The following is a 14,116-nucleotide window of genomic DNA, read 5'->3' as shown; positions in this document are numbered from 1 at the left end:
CGGGCCGGGGCCGGGGATGGGGCCGGGAGAATAGGGGAGGGGCTTAACGGGGCGTGGTTAAAAGGGGGAGGGGCTAAAGGGGGTGGGGTTAAAGGGGGCGTGGTTCGGGGAGGGGTGGGAGCGGGTGGGGAGCGCCCCCGTGCGGGGAAAGAGGGGAGGGGGCTGGGGGAGAGCCGGGAGGGGGAGAGGGGAGTGGGCGAGGGGTGTGTGGGAGGGGGTGGATATGGGGGGAGAGACCCCCGTGGGGGTTTCCCGGGTGGGTTGGGGGGGTGTGGGGTGGGAGAGACCCCCGTGGGGGTGTCCTGGGTGGGTTCTGGGGGTGGGAGACCCCCCCCCTGTGGGGGTGTCCCGGGTGGGCGCTTGGCCCCCCTTAGGCAGGATGCGGGATGCAGGAGGCAGGGGGAGGGATGCGGGCACCGGGCCCCATCCCAGGATGGGGGTCCCGGGTTGGGGGTCCCGGGTTGGGGTCCCGCAGGAGCCCTCTGCCTCCAGCCTGACAGCCAGCCGATGCCAGGGGAGTGTCGCAGGTGGATGCTGTGGCCTCAAAGGCTGGCATTTGTCTTCCAAAAGGCTCGGTGTTTGGTAATTATGGCCTTAAGCTGCTGGCCGGGGTGAAGGGCAGGAGGAATCGGATGTAAATGGTGCTTTGGCTGTGAATGGGTGCTGCTTTATTTCATTGTGGGCAATGAGAGCTGTACGGTGAGGCTGGGTTCAAAGTGCTGAGCGTGCACCCCTCCGCCACCCGAACCTGCACCTGCTGTGCTGTCTGTGGTCACAGGCGGCAGGTGCGTGGCTGCAGCCATCCTGCTTCACTCCCCGCAGCTCTCTCAGCCATTAAAAATCGTGCAGGTGCTGTGGGACTGCCTTCCAGCGATCAAAGTCTGCTGCTTGAAGTGTTTGGAGCGATCAGACAGCGATGCAAAGCAAAGCCTGCATGTGCCAAGCGCAACAGCACAGGTGATGCTCAGGGTCTGTCCCCGTGCCGGGGTATCGCTGTGGTGGCAGCAACCTGTGCACATGGGGCAAGGCCCCGTATCCTTAGCCGCTTGTCCAATTTGTCCAATAAATCCCATTTTCAAACCTTGAAATGGCAGCGAGCCTCTGGCAGGAGGAGCCGGCAGGGGGAGCGCTCCAGGAGCCGCGGGGCACCCAGCATTGATGGAGCGGGGCTGGGGCACCCAAGGATGTGGGGTTTTGCTCAGCTCCAGGGAGAGCAGCAGCATCTGCATTTTCAGCGCTAGAAAAAGCGACCCCCAGCCGCTCTGCTTGCTCACCCTAAAGCCATGTGCAAAACCCCACAGCCTGCGAGGGGTTTGCGGCAATTAACGGGGGAAACTGCAGGGGCAGCGGGTGCATAGTAGCTCTCGTGGGAAAGGCACGTGAAATCCTACAGTCATCTGAGTTTAGTCAAGTGCCATGGCACGTTATGATGTTGAGTGCCTCTTTTCATCTGTGCAACATGCTCCTACTGCATGGGATAGGTAGTGCATATGCAGCGGGAAAGAATAACGTTAATAATTTCCGCAAGGAAATTAATTAGGCTTCTCCCCAAGAATAAAGCTTAATCTAATTTCTGCTATTATACTTTGTCTTCATAAAAGTCCGAAGAAATGACTGAGCTTTATGCCACCATTGCATGACAAAAACCTTGGGCTCTCTTGGAAGAAACGAGGGACTGAGCAAAACTGTCAGCCTGGTTGTATCAGTGTGGCAAAGTTCACATTGACTTTTAAAGGCCCTCCCCCATGTCGGTTTTGCCTTTATTCTGTTAAAAAAATGGGCAAGTTTTGAGCCTTCTGAGTGCTTTTGCAGAGCAAAGTTTAAAATGCGAACTGCAAAGACTGTAAACCCAAAAAGCAAATAGAGAGAACCTGTTTTTTCAGGTGATCTCATGATCTTTGACCAGTTGATGTTGGCAGCACTGAGCACGCTGCAGAAGCTAGGGCGGTCTGCTGCAAGCAATCCACAGGTCCCGAGGCCTTTACAAAAATTAAAAAGAGAAAACACGTATTAGGTCTAGTTAGAAAATCTAATCCAGATTTATAGCTGATTTTATCTAGCTCTCTGAAGAGCTTGGCTCCGGAGCTTGACTCTGGCCCAGCTGCAAGCAGGTTGGGCCCTGTCCTTCCTGGGCTGCTCTGCACAAAGCACGAGTGCTATTTCACCCAAAAACACAGCCACTTCATTTCCTGTGTGTTTATAGGTCACTGTGTTCAAACATCATGAGGTCTTGTTTTACTCATTAATGCTTTAATTCGGGGCAGAAACCATAAATCATGTTCTGGAAGTAACGCTCCCTCCAGGTTGCAAGAAGTGCCATCTCACCTGTGTAAACACGAAATTCTGACGTAGTTGCACAACACAGGCTGCATGCTTCTACTTTGTGCCTGCTATCTGCTCATTTTTCCTATCTGCTCCTCCCAGTGCCAGCATCTTCTGCCCTTAAAAAAAAAAAAAAAAAAGTTTCACGTTACACCAATGACAAATGGAGTTGAAAGAGATATCCTGTGTAAACACCCTGATGTTTCAAAGCTCACCTTCAGGAAAACCTAGCCTTGAAAATGAGACAGCAAAAAGCCAGTGTCGCTTTCCCTTCCGCCCACACTGTAGAGAAAGGAGGGCTTCTGCATCCCGTTTTCCAGAGCAATGTTTCTGATCATGAACCTTTCACCTAAGAAGAGCAGTATTTCTATATTAAAAAGAGCTAGATTTCTGTATTAATGTATTATGCATGTTTATGTGTATAGATGCATACAAATATGTATATATTTCTTAAACTCACAGCAGCAGGAGACGGCTGAATGCACGGTGAGCGTGACCAACCCTCGCAGCCCAGCTTGGTTCGGGCAGGAGCTGTTCCAGGGCCGGGTGCCCCGAGCACCCTGCAGCAGTGCCAGGGCCTCTGGCATCGTCTGGAAGCAGCACAGAAGCAGCCGAGCAGCGTTTCCGCTGGGCTGGAGGAGAAAGGAAGCTGTCACGGGACAGGACTGAGTCACCACTGTCTGACCCCGCACATCCAGAGGATCCCGTGCCTCTCCAGAAACCTCCAGAAAGAGCCGGCGCCAGCTCTCTGCGGGGCGCCGCGCCGTCCCTCCAGGGCCAGGGGTCCGTGGGGGGCACTCCCAGCCCCACCAAGCCCCCTTGCGTAGTGATGGGGCACTGGTGGGGCCTCAAGACAAAGCCGTGAGTTAGAGAATAATTCCTGCTGAGAAATCACCAGCAGAAATCTGTTGTGGTCTGCAAGCGTGGAAAAAAGCAGGCCCTTTCCTCTCCCCCCTCAATCCCACCGGGAGTTTGCTGTCAGCACGAAAAGCTTGGCCATAAGGAGCACTGCTGGTGAGCATGCCCTCAGAGCAAGAATCTCACCAAATATTTTTTAACACTTCCCAGCAGAAAGTGGGTGGAGAGAGAAAGCAGAGAACTGCAGGGATGCTAACTGCTCCTTTTTGAGCCCTTCCTCTGTAACTTTGGTATTTTCAACTCGAACAGCTTTTTTTCCCCATCCCCTTTGCTGTCCCTCTGCTACATCCATCTGCGTAGCTGCTCAGAAACTAGGGTTGCCAAACTGCTTTTTCGGCAGGGGTTGCTGCGATCGAATGCTATGGAATTCCTAAAGAACTGTAAGAAAACATCCGCGGGGCCAGTTCTTCACGCTGGGAGTCCCACACCTGGGTCCTCCAGCAAACAGAGGGAAAAATGCCCCAAGTTAATTCTAGCTCCAGCCAAATCTCAGGCTGCAGAGCTGTGCGAGGGCAGGGTTTGGTGGGGAGACATCTGTCCAGCTGCGGAGGCAGAAGGATATGTTGGTGAGCACCATAAGAATAGAGCCCAGCTCCTTGCGTCTCCCTCTGCGGGCTGAGAACCCCCCGAGGGTACATCCAAGGGCTGGGGCAATAGGAAATGCTGGGAGGAAATCCCCGACCTGGAGGAGGAGGAGGAGGAGGAGGAGGAGGGGACATGCTGAGTCACCTTGTCCCGTGATCGGTGAGCTAAGTTAATCACAGGCTGGTGAAAGCCTTGTTTTCTTTATGTTTTGAAAAAAAGTGCATGATGTCACGGCCAGAAAGCCGAGCGTGACTCAGCAGAAGCCACCAGGAGAAGGGAAATTCTCCCTGGCTTTTGGCCCCTTCCATATTTGCCAGCTGGATTAAAGTTCACATGGAGGAAAAGTAGGATTTCTGGTGTTAACGTGGTGCATCGACTGGTAATTATAAATGCATCTATTAATCTGGAGGCAAAACCAGAGTGAAAAGACCCAGCAGCCTGGGGACAGCCCATGGTGCCTCAAACACCCGGGCAGGGCAATGGAGAGGAGAGTAAGGAATCAGCCCTGCCAGCACAACAGCAACTCAGTGCCTTAGGAATGACTGTGATGGAGCTGGCTCCCAAAAGAACAGAGCTGGTTCCCAAAAAACACATCTCTGGCTCTGTAAACGAGACCAAAAAGTGGCCTTTGGGGTCCGCAGATATAGGGCACGAGATGGCTGTGCTGGAGGTGATGCTTGGCAAGGCAGATTCGGCGTGGAGTACTGTACTGCATGCCCTGCTACTGCCTGCCCCTCTTCCGATTTCATGGAAAAAAAAACAACCCACAATGATTTTAATCCAGCAAACTTCACCAACATTTCCAGAAATAAGGATACACACAGCAAAGAGATGAAAGGGAAGGTGTGCACCCAAAGCTCTCAGTATCTCGTGCTGTGAAACCTTCCCAGAGCAGCATAATTCATGTCTAAACATGAAGCCTCTGGTGTTTAAACTTTAACTCATCACCTGATGGTGAAGCAGTGGCCACATCATGCACAGAAATCAACATTCCTAGAAAATATTTAAAGTTAGAAAGGGCAACCCTTTGTACTATAAATACTACTTTCCAGAAAAGGGTTGTGAAAAAAGTACCCGTGTGGCCCAGTGCTTTAATATATGCACTGCACATCCAGATACACGCTACCTCCCCGTCATGGGGGTGAAAACTTTCCCTCTCTTGGTTGCGGAGGATGGTAAGTCATGGTATGTGTTCCCTACGTTTTCGTTATAGAATCCTAGAATCACTAGGGTTGGAAGAGACGTCCAAGATCATCTCATCCAACCGTCCTTAGGGACATGGTTCAGTGGGTGCCATTGGCAGTAGGGTGATGGTTGGGCCAGCTGACCGTGAAGGTCTCTTCCAACCTTAACGGTTCTAGGACTCTACGACCCCAATACCCCCAGTGTCACCCACTAACCACATCCCCAAGCACCACGTCCAGCCTTCCCTCGCACACCCCCAGGGATGGTGACCCCACCACCTCTTTGGATGACCCACCCCAACACCTGGCCGCTCTTTCCGAGTAGAAATGGCTCTGAATTCCCACCCTGACCCTTGCTGAGGCCACGGGGACCAAGGAGAACCAGGCTCCAAGGGTCCTAGGGGGCGAGGGAACCAGCTCCAATAGGGGCTGATAATGGCGCCAGCCTTACCCAACCACTGGGGGCGTGGCCTGAGGACTACCAGACGCTATATATGGACAAGTGGGCGTGGTCTGGGAATGAAGGGACTACATATACGGGCAAGTGGGCGTGGCCATATTGAGGGCGGAGCTAATGAGCAGGGGGCGTGGCTCGGGGCTGGCGCTATAAGGCGGGGGCGCGCTGCCCAGCTCCTGCTCCGCCCCGCGCCGTTCCGTGTCGAGCCGCCCCGTTCAGCCCAGCCCGGCCCCGTCCCAGCGGCAATTCCTGCTGCGCCACAGCCATGGCGGCGCTGACGGTGAAAGCCTACCTGCTGGGCAAGGAGGAGGCGGCCCGCGAGATCCGCCGCTTCTCCCTGCAGCCCCCCGTCCGCTACCAGGCTGTCTGCGAGCGGGTGGCTGAGCTCTTCCAGGGCTTGCTGCGGGCCGGGCCGCCGCCGGCCTTTCGGCTGCACTATCGGGGTGAGGGGGGATGAGGGGGTCGGCTATAGGGGGGTGGTGGTGGGGGTGATCCTATCGTGGCCGGGAGGCTGATCCTGTCCGTGCCTCTCCTGCAGATGAGGATGGGGACCTGATCGCGTTCTCCAGCGACGAGGAGCTGGAGCTGGCCATGCCCTTCGTGCGGGACGGAGTGTTTCGTGTTTATATCAAAGGTAATGACATTGGGGGGAGGCAAGGCATAGCCCTGATGTACGCTGTGGCTCCCTGGGGAGATAAATTGAGGGGTGGGGAGGGGGCTGGAGGGGAGCCCACCCTGCCGAGGGGAGGCAGGCAGACCCCAGGTGTCCTCCGAGCTTTGTCACTCCTGGCACGGTGACAGCCACCTCCCTGGAAGCCCTTCCCACCACTGGTGGCCTCAGTGGTCACAGGGACACGTTGGGAAGCCCAAATGCCAGTTTAATTGTCAGCGTGCTGTTGTGCCCTAGTCCCTTCTGTTTGCTTAGACACCTGCAGTTTTATCAGCAGCCCACCTACTGACTCACACGGGCTGTCAGTCTCGTCTCTGCGCTCATCTGCTGTGCCTCCTGGCACCCCTTCTGAACTTCCTCTTGAGAAACATTCTGTCCTTGCAGAGCTTAGGGAGGTAGGATGAGCCGCCAAATGGGGTGGTGCTGTGGTAATCTAAAATAAACATGGAAAGATACTGCTAGGGATGAGGTATGCTCAATTTGAGGAGCAGGTATGTCTGTGAACCCCCTTCATGCTTGGTTTAAGTTCTCATACATGCCCCTGGCTTGTGTTTGGCAGCCAGCATAAAAATAAACTGACCTAGTAAGTCAATACTGCTGTGACAAGGGCTGTTTGTGTTTCCTTCTCCTCTGCCTGATTTCCAACCTTTAAATAGTAACCTCGTTCTTGATGCAAAGTTCCCTTTCCTTAATAGAGAAAAAGGAGTGCAGGCGGGAGCATCGCTCGCAGTGCAGCCAGGAGCCTCCCCGTGATATGGTGCACCCCAATGTCATCTGTGATGGCTGCGAAGGGCCGGTGGTGGGTGCTAGATTCAAGTGCACCGTCTGTCCAGACTATGACCTGTGCAGCACCTGTGAGGGTAAAGGCATCCACAAGGAGCACAACATGGTGATGTTTCAAAGTCCACTGCTAAATCCGTTCGAGGTGAGTAAAATCTATAGAGTGGGACTAATGCATGAGATGTTCCCCAAATATAAGCACTAAGCTTAATTTACTTGGAATCTGTGTGAACATGGTCATATGAACGATACCCTTCACAGTGGCTTCCCCGTGGACGCTGGCTCCGTAAAATGAGGCATGGTGTGCCACCCTTCCCGTGGATGCACTGCTGGGGCTATCCTGGCCCTGCAGGTCCATGCCAAAACTCGGAACGAGCCCAGGCCAGTGCTGCTGCCTCCAGTCAGCCTGCTGCGGAAGGTAAGAGGAGATGCTCTGCTAAACAGGGTGGTGGTGGAGGAGCTGGAGTAGGTGGGAATCTGGGTGGAAAAACAGGCATGGGAACTAATCTAATTTGCTTAAAATAACTAGGATGTTTTGGGACAGAGTGCAGTTTCTCTTAAGGTGTATTTAGGGCCCAGGCAATAGATGAGGCTGTAGAGAGACTACTTAAAATGAAACTAAGCAGAGCTGTTAGGTCAAGCATGTCACTACTGTGCTCTAGATCTGCCTTTCAGCATGGCTAATGAGCCTTAACAATGCTAATGCCACTGGTTTATTGTTCCAGAGGTGGCTCAGAGTTAGATTTGGTCTTTCTACTTACTGCTTTTGTGCAGTGACGTTTCTCAGAAAACAATCACTGAATACTCTTGGGGATATGCTCTGTAGGTGCTCTTTCCCTTTGGGCTGCTGTATGTACTAATATAAATTGTTCTTCTAGAAGCTTCTACTAACAGCCCGCCCCAGGACCCCAACGTCACCTTCTTAAAGAATGTTGGGGAGAGTGTCGCAGCTTTTCTGAGCCCTATGGGTAAGTTACTTATGGTGTCATCCATGTCCCTGAGATTGGCTTAGCTTCTAAGAGGAGCAGCAGCCAGCTGTTGTGGCTGATGGAATCGCTTCATGCTACTAAGCCTTGAAGCTTTAACTTTATTCCTTGTGCTAAAATTGCCTAGGCTTAGGACATCTTAGTACCTTTTTAGAGTCCTCCTGTGGAAGGAAATGAGGAGTGATTTCATTAACATGTTACCACTAACATTAAGTCAGTGGTGACTTGGGGCTGTGCCTTGCTATGCACATCTGTAAGTTCTGCCTTGACTCTCTAAATGTATGGCTGTCCATCTAGAGGAAGGTGATTGTGGTGCTTCATACCTCAATTACTACCTGCTAAATGGGAAACTGGCAGATTACAGTAATGTTACAGCATTTATACTAGGATTAATGCATGCTTTAAGACTGCTTTTGAAAATGTCTTAATATTTTCTTGGTCTGAAATATGTTCCTAGGTATTGAAGTTGATATTGATGTGGAACATGGAGGACAGAGAAGCAAAGTGACTCCTGTTTCTTCCAATCTGGAGAAGAACAATGCTGAGTCAAGCAGCGGTACTCTTGACCAGAACGCTCAGACCAAACCATACTGGAATAGCACAGATCCTGTTACGGTAGTAAATACGGTTGCAGAGCAGATACAAGACATGGTGATAGATCCTGTGCCCACACAAATGGAAGATGGCAGCTTCCAGACCCAGGTACGAGAACCACGGCATTAATATGCTTGCTGAGGCTTTTCGGTAAAGAAAGCCATTAAACATGTGTTACAGGGTTGATAATTGGAGTGTGAATGCTTAAGTGATGCACGGCACCTCAGCTTTACTGATTTACAGCAAAGATGATGGGACTCGTGAATTGAAAGCTTCATACTACAGATAGTAGGAGCATGCATCCTACCTGAAAGCACTGCAGCACCTGGACCTTCTTTCTTCCCATTTCAGGAACACAGTGAGTCTAGCAGTTCATCAGGGGGTGATGAGGACTGGACCCACTTGTCTTCCAAAGAAGTGGATCCTTCCACAGGTGAACTGCAGTCTCTGCAAATGCCCGAGACAGAGGGTCCCAGCTCCCTGGATGTATCTCAAGATCCTCCACAGCCAGGACCTACAGGACTGCGAGAGGCTGCACTCTACCCACATCTCCCACCAGGTATGAGAATGTATGGAGGTTTCACAGTTGAGAATAACTTCCACTCAGAAATTTCCAACTTGCCCAGTATAAGCAAATCTACTTGGAGATGGTAGGAACCAAGCTCATTTAAGTTAGAGGTGACCTTGTTAGCTGGTATGGCAGTGCTCTGCACCTTGTTAGAAGCAGGTTCTCTGCTTGAATGTGGGCAGCTAGGTATTAAAGACTTCATATTAGAACTAGTCTAAGCTACTGTTCAAGCAACATGAAAAATGCGGTATCCTAAGTCCTGTCCTTGCTATGTACTCTTAAGAGTCTTCTAATGCAAGATCCAGACAGCACATCCTGTATGTTATGACACATTTATGGCAGGAGCTAGGTAATGTGCCAGCTGTAACTTAACTGAAACCAGCAGCTCTGAGGCTCACAGCAAGGCCAGCTGAACCTGACTCAGCAGGATTCTGACTCAGCAGTTTTCTTAGATTACATTTTATTTCAAAATGTCTGTTCTCCTAGGAGACAAAGGAGAACACATCCTCGAGCACTTGTCAGCTATGCTAGATTTACTAGGCTTAGTGCCAGCCTACCTCGTGAGTGCTATTAAAGCCTTGGCTGGTTTGCTAATTACATAAAGTGTTTCAACTTCAAACTATCCCTCTCTTAACAGAAGCGGATCCTCGCTTGATTGAATCCCTGTCCCAGATGCTCTCTATGGGTTTCTCAGATGAGGGTGGATGGCTCACTCGACTTCTGCAGACAAAGAACTGTGACATCGGGGCAGCACTAGATGCCATCCAATATTCCAAGCAGCCTCCTCACATGTAGTAGTCTACATAACAAAAAGCACTTTTTCTCACTGAAACAAAACAAGGCCGTACAATTAACTCTAGCGATACATCTTCCTTTCTGCTAAGGGGTTGTTTCATGTTCCTATCATGTTCCTAAGTGCTTGTAGAGTCAAGGAAAAAATAAATACTACTTCCTTTCACATGTGATAAGTCTGTGTGTTTGATCAGAGCTGTATTACTAATGGGAACTTGGGTGAAAGATGGTCTAGGCTCAGAGCACATGACTTCACCAAGCAGCTCCCAGCACCAGAGAGGCAGCCTAGGACTGCATTTTTTTTTTCCTCATGTAGCAGGGGTTTTATTTGAGCAGACACTTAGGGCTATACGCTACTGAAGGGAAATCAACTGGGTTGGCTCTGAAGCCTGCTCTGGAAGAAAGGGTTGCTATGGGAGATCTAAACAGAGGCAGAACAAGAGAAAAGGGTTGGAGTTCACAATGGAGAGTTAGTCACAGAACTTCTTTGTGCTGGTCAGAGATCCTTAGAGACCTGGAGGTTTCTCCTTGTTCCACTTCCCTCCCCCAGCTGACCTACTTCCATTCTTATTTCTAAGATTCTTGCTAGATAACATACAAACCCAGCACTTGCTCCTTGGCTCCTTGGAGCGGTCTTTTCCCACAAGACACCTGTATAGCATTTAAAGAACTTTAATAGTGCAATTAAAGCCCCCTTCACTTCAAATTCTTCCTTCAGTACTCAATGTACAAAACATATGCTGGACATACAAAAAGGAAAGCAATACTGGAAGTGCTTGAATTTCTCAGAAATCATCATCAAACTCCTCACCAGTACAGAAGAGGTGTTCACGAGAAATGCTGCTAGGCTTAGGCTTGGTGTTATGATCAACAGGGCTGGTTGTAGGGGGTCCTGTAGCAGCTTCAAGGGTACCAGTTCCAACCCCTAGCAACTGGCCTTGAGGTTCTTTGACCAATGCATCCTTCCCCTGGGAGCAACTGATGCTGGGCAGCATGCTGCCAGGTGGTTCTAAGGCAAACTGCTCAGTGCTGGTATTGGACTTTTTAAATTTAAAACCTGTACCTGGAGGTAGAGCACTTTGAGCTTGTTCTGAGTATCTAGTGGCCGTACTTACTGCAGTGGTGCTGTGTTGTCCCAACGTTCCACTGCCATCCTGTGGTGACAGGGTGACCCTGGCAGCATTTTCAGTATTGTCAGAACACGAGAGAAATTTTTCCCACTTTGAGGGTTTGGTACAAGCAGCTGGGGGCTGTGTGTTTTTCTGTGGCACTACAGCCTGACAGACAGCAGGTACTGTACTGTCTGCAGAAACAGCATCTCCGTCACCTTGATCAGGAACAGCTACTGAACACTTCTTGTGCTGTAACAAGAAAGAGCTTAGTTAGAAATCCAGCATGTATAGTAAAGCTTCACAGAAGCAAAGAAAGAGCACTCCCATCCTTCAAATATACTTAAGTTTTCACCAGCGCTCTGAAGCAGAGCTGAGTATAGTGCTCTGGGTGGGGCCATGAACTCTGGGCTGTGAAGAGTCAAGTCACCTGGCAGGGCAGATGATCACAGTAACCTCAATAACTGCATGCTGCACAAGTGCTGCTGCTCAAAGGCAAAACAGCCCAGAGAGCAGCTGTGCTGATGGAGGAATCTGGCTCAACCACTTTTAGCTTACACAAGAGGGCATGGCTTTTGCCTGAGTAAAACCTTTCAGAGATAAACACCCAATACAATTGTCTTCACCTCTCTGGTTATTGAAATAGGTGAGCGGTGGAAGACTTACAGAACTTCCAAAACCGCAATAACATAAAAGAAGCAAGGGGAACACTGTTTTGATTTACTGGTAGGAAGCATCTTCTACAGCTAAAATACCTAAGAGGTTTTAACCTTTTTGGCTTGGTAGGCAAGCTGGAAAGCTCCATTTTCCTCTGAGTGCTCCTGAACATCACAGTAGAGGAATCTCTTCTGCTGTTTCCTGGCCAAAAAAAAATATTCACAAAGAGGACTCATTAGCTTCACTGTGAATTTTAACACAAACAAATCACCAGAAGTGTTCAGAAAAAGCATACTTCTAGCAATAAAAAGGTTAAGTCAAGCTGTTCATTGCAGCCTGTACTTTGTTCAGCTACCAGAGATGAAATACTTCCCACATCCCCAAAGCTAGTATCATCACTCAGAGGCAGGAATTACAAAAAAAAAAAAAAGTTCTTTCTGTACCTTTGTTCTTCTACAGCATTCTTCCTCCATGAACAGAACTGTTGCCCTTCTGTACTTTCCTCCTCCTCCTCCTGATCTTCACTGTCCTTGTCCAGATACTTACTCCAGCGACTGACTTCTACCCTTCCCTCCTACAACATTGGAGAATTACTAAAAACAGCAAAATACAAGGTTCTCAAATTTGGCATTATCATGTACATGCAGAATGCCTCAAGAGAAAAGTCAGGCCAGCACGTATTTCTGTATCTTGTCCCCAGGTTCAATATCTTGGAGCAGAGAATTTCTGTATATATCTCATTCTGTCTCTCTGCTGGAGCCTGATCATATACACGGTCATCTCAGCTGCATGAACCAACATAAAGGGATCACAAACTTCACTTTGATTCACCCAGAGGTCAGCATGGGTTGGTACGTACTTCAGCTCTGTAGGTATCTTACCTGCTGGACTGAACTCTCTTCACCATGGGCTGCTGTATTTTCATTGTCATTTACAGATTCTTCTATGCACCTAAGAGAGAGAGAATTGCAGCTGGAGTTTCTTGTCCAGCTTACAAAGAAATTAGTCTGCTTATTTGTCTTTTTCAAATCATCTAGTCATAGCAAAAGACATTGGATAGAAAGCATTGATAGGAACATTGGGTAGGAAGCCTATCAGGAAAAAAATAAAAAAAATCTATAGAAAAGCAGATTACAGATGTCAAGGACTTTCAGAATACATTGCCCAAATACTGGGAAAAAAAAATAGAGAGTAGCCTGCCTTCCTCCTATACAAATAGAGTAGCTCATCTGATCTAAAGCTGCTAATCATGAAATGGGAAATTTTAATTGATCATAACTACAGATATAACAGCATATCTTTTAGGACAACAGCTTAAACCCCCTAATTATATCCCAAGCAAGCAAGTAAAAAGGGAAGTTATTTCATAATGTTTTGGGAAAAACAACACCAACTCTTTTTGATGAAGCAAACAGAGTTCTCCTCCCAAAGCTTAACCCAGAAGCACTGCATATACACAGCTAAGTTATGTAACTGGCTTTGACTGATTTCTGAAAATAACCTTGAGCGAAAAGGAAGTGGTACTAGTTCAAGACCAGTTCAAGATTAGGCAATTCATAAACAGACTCAGGAATTAAATAAACAGGAAAGTGCTACTCAGATTTTCCAGCCCGGCAGGAATTACACCCAATTTTTTGCTCTTTCTGTCGATGGCAGGGATTACTCAGCAGACCCACCACGTGAAACCCCCGAACACCAACAGTTCGGTGGTGCCAGCTGAGTGGAGTATTTTCTCCCCGGGGTGCCCACAGCTGCGCTGCTTGTCAGCCTGAGGGACGGGCACTGCCAGCTGGCTCCTCAGACAGTACATAAGAAAGTGCAACTTCAGAAAACCAAACCAAGCCCTATTTCGTGTATTTCAGTGGGTAAAAGCGCGATGAACACACACTAACGACCAACTAAAATTATCGAAAGAAATCCCTTGTTAAAAGAAGCACAGCAGGCCACGAAATGAACAAGCCGCTCGTTACAAGGAGGGGAGGACAGGGCCGGCACCCAGCCCAGCCCCCTGCGGTGCTCACTGTCCGGCTGCCGGCCGTGTGAGCCGTGCCCCGGCCGCCCCCTCCCGTCCCGTACCGAGCTGTCCGAGCGATCGCCTCCTCCGCCTCGCCCTGCAGCGAGTTTAACTTCTGCACGTGGTGCCTGCAGTCCCGGCCCGACCCCCGGCCGTAAACCTGCGGGGAGAGGCAGCGCGGAGGGCAGCGCGGAGGGCGGGGGGGGGCCCGGCGGGGGCGGAGGCCGCGGCCCTCACCTTGAGCAGGGCCTGCCGCTGCCCGCACACGCTGCAGCTCCACTTGGTGCTCCGCTTGGCCTAGGGGAGAGCAGAGGGGGGTCAGACGCTGCCCGGTGCCCGCTGCCCGCCCCCCGGTGCCCGGTGCCGGCCCGGCCGCACCTGCTGGGCCTGGAAGAGGCGGCAGGAGCAGCAGCGCAGCACCCAGCACGGCGCCGCCATCCCGCCGCCCGCCGTCGCCATGGCAACGGCCGACTTCCGCTG

The 14,116-nt window shown here is 50.4% G+C and overlaps 2 protein-coding genes across 4 annotated transcripts; one reads left to right on the top strand and one right to left on the bottom strand.

Annotated features, from left to right (window-relative positions):
- The first annotated feature begins 5,656 nt into the window (after window positions 1-5,656).
- Window positions 5,657-10,022, top strand: SQSTM1 (sequestosome 1). Of its 3 annotated transcripts, none has more exons than XM_084295153.1 (8): window positions 5,657-5,909; window positions 6,005-6,100; window positions 6,832-7,061; window positions 7,178-7,334; window positions 7,798-7,884; window positions 8,360-8,604; window positions 8,848-9,055; window positions 9,702-10,022. In XM_084295153.1, exons 1-8 carry the CDS (start codon window positions 5,732-5,734, stop codon window positions 9,857-9,859), a joined length of 1,359 nt encoding a protein of 452 aa, XP_084151279.1. In that variant the 5' UTR covers window positions 5,657-5,731; the 3' UTR covers window positions 9,860-10,022. The 3 variants fall into 3 exon arrangements, with proteins under 3 accessions (XP_084151279.1, XP_084151278.1, XP_084151280.1); XM_084295152.1 differs by having other exon boundaries at window positions 7,795-7,884; XM_084295154.1 differs by lacking the exon at window positions 7,798-7,884.
- A 619-nt stretch (window positions 10,023-10,641) lies between these two features.
- Window positions 10,642-14,075, bottom strand: MRNIP (MRN complex interacting protein; the record flags this gene model as incomplete). The annotated part of the gene is made up of 7 exons (XM_084295462.1): window positions 14,015-14,075; window positions 13,874-13,933; window positions 13,699-13,796; window positions 12,504-12,573; window positions 12,066-12,196; window positions 11,736-11,823; window positions 10,642-11,217 (listed from the first exon to the last, which is right to left on the bottom strand). The coding sequence occupies exons 1-7, from the start codon at window positions 14,072-14,074 to the stop codon at window positions 10,642-10,644; spliced, it is 1,083 nt and encodes a 360-aa protein (XP_084151588.1). The 5' UTR covers window position 14,075.
- Window positions 14,076-14,116: the final 41 nt, after the last annotated feature.

Source organism: Netta rufina, assembly GCF_964035555.1.
Source record: "Netta rufina genome assembly, chromosome: 14".
NCBI classification, from domain to species: domain Eukaryota; kingdom Metazoa; phylum Chordata; class Aves; order Anseriformes; family Anatidae; genus Netta; species Netta rufina.
This window is presented reverse-complemented; position numbering and strand designations above follow the sequence as displayed.